We start from the raw sequence: 6,796 nt of genomic DNA, 5'->3' as shown, positions 1-6,796 counted from the left end.
TCAGCACTCAGCACTCAGCACTCAGCCTGCCCGGGGAGCTGCCCAGGGCGCTGCGGGGAAATGTGTGGGGGGAAGGAGTCCCACGGCAGGGCAGGGCAGAGGTCTTCTGCTGCCACAGCTGCTGCCTGGGGCATGGGGATAACAGCTACACTCACCACTGGGTGTTTTTTTCCAAGGGTGCTTTGCAGGAGGAGAGACAAGGCAGGGATTTTCCAACACCTGTTCTTAGGGAAGGAGAATGAGTTGGAGGCGGAATTCTGAAAGGAGATGTGAAATATGAACACATCTCTGAGAATCCTGAATTGTACCATTCACAATTTGCCCTTATATGAACATTCTCCTAAAGTGCTTTCAGCTGAAATTGCTATCGTTTTCTGCTGACATGAATAATGCTCATATCCTGAAAACAAACAGCTTTCTCTAACAGAAATTTAAGTGCGGAAAAGAGGTAGGGATGGGCACTGTGAGTGCAGACAGCATAAAGATATGAGGGATGGAAATTGATTGTAAGAGGAAATTATCTAGGAAGCTGAGATATGATTAGGAAATGAGAGGAAAGTAAGAGCTCTTTCAGCTTCTACTTCTTAAGGTACACTAAAGCTCATGCAAGGAAATTGAAGTTATGGAGTTAAATGAACATTTTTCAAAGAGAAAGAAACATTTCTATAGTATAGCAGGAGGAGAGTGTCTGCAAGTTATCTTGACTTCTGTCATTATTTTCTGCACTCTGCACAGGACTCCATGCCCGGGAACTGCAGATGCCCAACAGCAGCTCCATCAGCGAGTTCCTCCTGCTGGCGTTGGCAGACACGCGGCAGCTGCAGCTCCTGCACTTCTGGCTCTTGCTGGGCATCTACCTGGCTGCCCTCCTGGGCAACGGCCTCATCAGCACAGCCGTAGCCTGCCACCACCGCCTGCACACCCCCATGTACTTCTTCCTCCTCAACCTCGCCCTCCTCGACCTGGGCTGCATCTCCACCACTCTCCCCAAAGCCATGGCCAATGCCCTCTGGGACACCAGGCATATCTCCTATGCTGGATGTGTTGCCCAGACATTCCTGTTTGTCTTTCTGATATCGGCAGAGTATTGCATTCTCACCATCATGTCCTATGACCGCTACGTTGCCATCTGCAAGCCCCTGCACTACGGGACCTTGATGGACAGCAGAGCTTGTGCCACCATGGCAGCAGCTGCCTGGGGCACTGCGGTTCTCCATGCTCTGCTGCACACTGCCAGCACATTTTCCCTGCCTCTCTGCCAAGGCAATGCTGTGGATCAGTTCTTCTGTGAAATTCCCCAGATCCTCAAGCTCTCCTGCTCAGATGCCTACCTCAGGGAAGTTGGGCTTATTGTGGTTGGTATCCTTGTGTTTTTTGGGTGCTTTGTATTCATTGTTGTGTCCTATGTGCAGATCTTCAGGGCTGTGCTGAGGATGCCCTCTGAGCAGGGACAGCACAAAGCCTTCTCCACGTGCCTCCCTCACCTGGCCGTGGTCTCCCTCTTTGTCAGCACTGCCATGGTTGCCTACCTGAAGCTCCCCTCCATCTCCTCCCCATCCCTGGACCTGGTGGTGTCATTTCTGTACTCGGTGTTGCCTCCAGCAGTGAACCCCCTCATCTACAGCATGAGGAACCAGGAGCTCAAGAACACAGTGAGGAAAATGATGCCCTGGTCACATTTCAGCAGGGATAAACTTCACATCTGTCTCAACAAGTGACTCAGTCTGTGCAATAACAAACTTATGTTCCTTACTGATTATAATATTTATTTATGTTTATCACTTCATTTTTCTTTGCTGTTCATATTTATGTGTGTGTGTGTAATTATCATTAGTGGTTATCATGGTCCTACACATATGTTTGGCTTCCTTCTACTTGTACTGAGGCATCACCGTGCTCTCTTTCTCCTGGAGCCCATAGGAACTCTGGCTCAGTGCTGACTTTCTCACAGCCTCCATGTTCCACCTCTGTGTCTGCAGGCAAATGAGATGCCAGCGGGCACCGTGGAGCTGATATAGGCTTGATTAGCAAATGGGATCAATGTATTAGCCGGTTGAACAATATATTACTTTAGCAGAAGGAATCAGTGTGTGCTCGTCGTAAAACTTCTGTGTTTAGCTTTGACTGGTGTGTGAACAGCCCTGTTTTTATCAATGATCCTGTTTCACAGAAGCTCTGAAATCACTTTTTTGCCTCCACCAGGTGCAAGGACTTGTTCTTGGGTTTGATATAACTGTTTGCACTTACACCGGACCAAGATAGAAAGTTGTTGATTGTGGCGAAACAAGCAATGGAAGTTTGTCAAATTGGGGGGAAAGAGCTAAAAGGTGAGCCAGGGTGCACCATGATGAAGAGGAAGATGAACTAAAGGGGAGGAAGTAGGTGCTGTGAGAAGGAGGACATGTGGTGTCAGGGGCTGTGCTGGGGGCCCATCTCTGTACCACTGCACGCATGCTGCCCCACACAGTGCCTGCACTGAGCTGCCAGGGGCTGCCTGTGGGGCGGTGGGGCCGGGCTGTCCTGCAGAGGGGAAGGCACACGGAGCCTCATGCTGCGGGGCTGGGACCCCAAAATCAGCCTGGAACTCAGCGCCCAGCTGCGCTGTGCTCACCTTGCCTGGCTCCCAGGTGCCCCCTGTGCTGCTCTGTCACTGCCCCTCTACAGGACAGGGGAGAGAACACATCTCAGCAATTCCTGGGTTGAGGCACAAAGCGTTTTATTCTTTCTTTGCTTAAAACCCAAAGACAACAAACTGTGTTAATGGCTACATATCAATGCAGGGTTTTTTGTTGTTGTTGTTTGTTTGTTTTTTTTCTGCACACTTGGGATCAGCTATTGAATTCTGCGTCCCTTTCACGTTAATATATTATTTGAAACTGCACCTAACCCACAACACATGTTTCTGTTATTCTATATAATATAAATTATTTCCAACACATACATCTGCTCACTGTTAGTTAGGATTTCACATCCTCTTCTTCCTTTCCTATTTACTCTAATCCAAGTGATATGCCATGTTTCTATTTAATCTTTATTGTCTCATGTCCTGACTTTTTTTCCCTAATATTTAATAATAACTTCCCAAGTTACCCCTGTGTACAAGTTGTTATTTCTGTTCTTGTTGTCAGACCCAGTCTGTTGTGTCACTGCAGCTCTGGTAATGATTCCTTTGCTGAACTCCAGACCATTCCAATAACAGCTCTCTGGGTACTGAAGAGAAGGTTGCTAAGTTACAGAAACACACTTATCTACCAGGTGCCACTTGTAAGCAAAGAATCAATCTAATAAACAATTTCTTTGTGTGTGCTGTAAAAAGATGTGTTTTACTATAACACAGCCTTAGTCCTAGGATCTACAATGCTTTCTTTAGCTCAATATTACAAGGATCTAAATGAGAAATCAGTATTTTCCCCACAGTTCAATACATGTCCTGGTTCTTTATGGTCAGAATGATAATGTGGATGCTTTGTCAGTACATCAGTTACACAGAGTGGTACAGAAATCTCCCTGGACTTTTGGAAGTCCTTTGGCATGGTCCCACATCACTTCCTTATCTCTGTGGAGAGATGTCTGAGATGGAGTTGAAGGGCAGACTGTTCGTTGGATAAGAAATTGGTTGGAAGGTCGCAGCCAAAGGACTGTGGTAAATGGCTCTCTGGGAAATCGGCTCCACCAGGTGGAGGCTGATCACAAGTTATGTCCACAGGGGTCAGCCTTGGGACCAGAGCTGTTCAACGTCTATCAGTGGCATGGATGATGAGACAGAGAGCACCCTCAGCAAGTGTGCTGATGTCACCAAGCTGTGTGGTGCAGTTGGCATGACAGAATGAAGGGGTGCCATCCAGAGGGACCTGGCCAGGCTTGAAAAGTGGGCCCAAAGAAACAGCATGAGGTTCAACAAGATCAAATGCCAGTTTTTGCACTTGTGTCGGGACAATCCCAGGCATGAGGGTTGAATTCCTAGAGAGCAGCCCTGAGGGGAAGGACTTCAAGATGGTAGATGAAAACCTGAACAGGAGCCAGCAGTGTGTGCTTGCAGCCTGAGAGGCCAACTGCACCCTGGGCTGCATCAACAGAGAGGTGGTCATCAGAGCAAGGGAGGGCACTGTCCTTCTCTACTCAGCCCTCAGAAGGCCCCATCTGGAGCATGATGTAAAGCTTTTAGAGAAGGTCCAGAGGAAAGCCACGAGGGTGATCAGAGGGCTGGAGGACCTCTCCTGGAAAGACAGGCTGAGGGAGATGGGAGAAGAAACGGCCTGGAGGAGAACACATTGCAGCCTTCCAGTACTCACAGAGAGCTCAGAAACAAGATGGAAATCAACTTTTAACATGGGCAGATATCCCAAGGTACAAATGTTTTAAATTACAAGAGTTGAGATTTAGATTAGAGACTGGGAGGATCTTTTCAGAGAGAGGGTGGTGAGGTCCTGGCTGTTGTGGTGTTGTGATTTTTTTTTATGTCAGTATTCCACACCAAAACATCATGTGAAGCAGTGGGAGTTAAAGAGTTAGCGTTCTGGTTCCACTTGCTGCCTTTTATGGGCATTTTGAGCATTCTGATGGGAGGGGAGGGGCAGAATTCCCTGGAGCACATGGTATGAAGAGGAAGAGAGGTGGAGATCTGGACCGCACCACAGTGGCTCTCCCTCAGGCCCCACTCAGTTTGCAGCAGAGATGGGCATGTGCTTCCCTTGTACTATCGTGGGGACTCACACTTTGGGCACACTTTGATTCAGTAGGATTTAGTAAATTACCATTCCTCCTCAGATCGTTGCTGTTGTGATCCATTTGTTAAACCCATCTACTAGCTCTCGGCCCTTCCACCTCTCCCAGAGTGCGTGGCCTCCCTGGGGCCTCCCTGCACCACCAGCATCACCAGAAAAGTCCCAGGTCTGGTTCGCTCCTCTGATTACTACCCATTCTTGACAGTTCAGGTAAGCAGTGATGAAACTGTTCAGGGAAGCCTGCGACCTATGCAAAAGGATTTCAGGGGTTAGGGCGAATGGCTGAGAGAGTGGCTTCACAAGTGGTACTTTTCTCTCTCCTTCTTCTGGGGTGGTGAGGGATGCAGAGCAGTCTAGGAAATGGCAGGCTTTGAATAAGTGAATTGAGAGCAAATCTAAAGAAATGTGTGTGTAAAAACCAGAGTGAAGTATGGGTAAAGCACGTAGAGAAGTGTGAATAAAGCTGGACTAAAGTGTGAATAAACTTGAAGTGTGAGAAAGACCAGGAGCAAAGTGTGGGTAGACCAGGAGTAGAGCGTGAGTACACCCGGAGCAGGGTGTCAGTAAAAATCGGAGAAAAGTTTGAGTAAACCCAGAGTGAAGTGTGAGTAAACTTGAAGAAATGTTTCCGTAAATGCTGAGGAAAGTGTGAGTAAAACACACACACAAACAAAATGTGAATTAACCCAGAGTAATGTGTGAGAGAACTTGGAGTAAAGAGTGAGGTGGGCATTTCAAGGATCCCTGCATTACATTTGTGATACTGTTGTGTGGGGAGGTGCAGCAGAAGTCACCTTCACAAAAAGAGAGCGAATAATCCAAATTCTTCTGCAAGCTTGTTTTGCTATTAAGCGAGGCAAAGTGAATGGACCTGCCCAGGAGATTCAGTTCCTAGGTATAAAGTGGCAATATGGGCGTCATCACATTCCAGCAGATGTGACCAACAACATCACTGCTATGTCTCCACCCACTAGCAAGAGAGAGACACAGTCTTTTCTGGGTGTAGTGGGCTTTTGGAGACTGCATGTTCCAAACTATGGCCTTATTGTGCACTTCCTTCATCAGGTGACGCGGATGAAAAATGACTTTACATTTCAGAAGCAGCAGGCTTTTGAACAGATTGAAGAGGACATAGCCCGTGCCATGGCCCTAGGGCCAGTATGGCTTGGACAGGATGTAAAGAACATCCTGTACACTGCTGCTGGAGAGAAAGGTCCCACTTGGAGTTTGTGGTAAAGATCCTCAGGAGAGACCCGAGGATGATGCCTGGGATTTTGGAGGCGAGTATAAAGAGGGTCCAAAGAGTGCTACACTGCAACTGAGAAGGAGATCTTAGCTGCATATGAGGGGATTCGGGCTGCTTCTGAAGTGGTCGGTACTGAAACACAGCTCCTCTGGCACCTCGACTGCCAGTGCTGAACTGGATGTTTAAACGAAAGGTTCCCTCCACCCATCATGCAACTGATGCCACTTGGAGTAAGTGGGTTGCACTGATTACACAACGAGCGCGGATGGGGAACCTCAGCTGATTTGCAACCCCTGGTTGGATAACAGTGAAACTGACACTCAGTGTCCAGACACAGGCATCAGTTTAATGTGAATCTGTGCACTACAGTTATCTGTAAGGTACTGGCACTTCTACACTTATTTCCATGTGCAGCTACAGCTTGTGATGTTTTAAGAAATCAAAGTAAGCCTTGTGTTACTTAACAATTCTATGAGAGGAAGAGAAAGAATAGACAGAGACAGAGTAGGGGGGTAGGGAGGAAAGAGGGACAGAGAAAGACATCACAGGTCCTGGTTCCAGCTTTGATCCAGCAGAGAGAGGTGGGGGGTCCTTGACTTGTAAGCGTGCTTGTCCCATAGTTTTGAAGCATGAAAGTCTCCAAACAGGACCTCAAGGATCTCTCTGGCGTCCTTCTGTGGCTCCTAGGTTTACAGGTGTGCCATCCAGGGCTGTGAGTGAGGTGGCAATAAACAAGCCCATCAAAAACAAGTTTGCAGTCAGAACATCCTACAGCATGATGGGAACGTTTTGGGCAGAGCAAGGCTGTCTCATTTTTCACAGGATT

General features: G+C 47.8%; 1 protein-coding gene across 1 annotated transcript; it reads left to right on the top strand.

Annotated features, from left to right (window-relative positions):
- Positions 1 to 758: 758 nt before the first annotated feature.
- Positions 759 to 1,718, top strand: LOC149914600 (olfactory receptor 14C36-like). The gene has a single exon (XM_090126688.1). The coding sequence runs from the start codon at positions 759 to 761 to the stop codon at positions 1,716 to 1,718; it is 960 nt and encodes a 319-aa protein (XP_089982814.1).
- Positions 1,719 to 6,796: the final 5,078 nt, after the last annotated feature.

Source organism: Phasianus colchicus, chromosome 29, assembly GCF_987193195.1.
Source record: "Phasianus colchicus chromosome 29, bPhaCol1.hap1.1, whole genome shotgun sequence".
Lineage (NCBI taxonomy): Eukaryota > Metazoa > Chordata > Aves > Galliformes > Phasianidae > Phasianus > Phasianus colchicus.
This window is presented reverse-complemented; position numbering and strand designations above follow the sequence as displayed.

Coding starts and splice junctions, on each gene's coding strand:
- LOC149914600 (XM_090126688.1), top strand. CDS start 759: ATGCCCAACAGCAGCTCCATCAGCGAGTTCCTCCTGCTGGCGTTGGCA.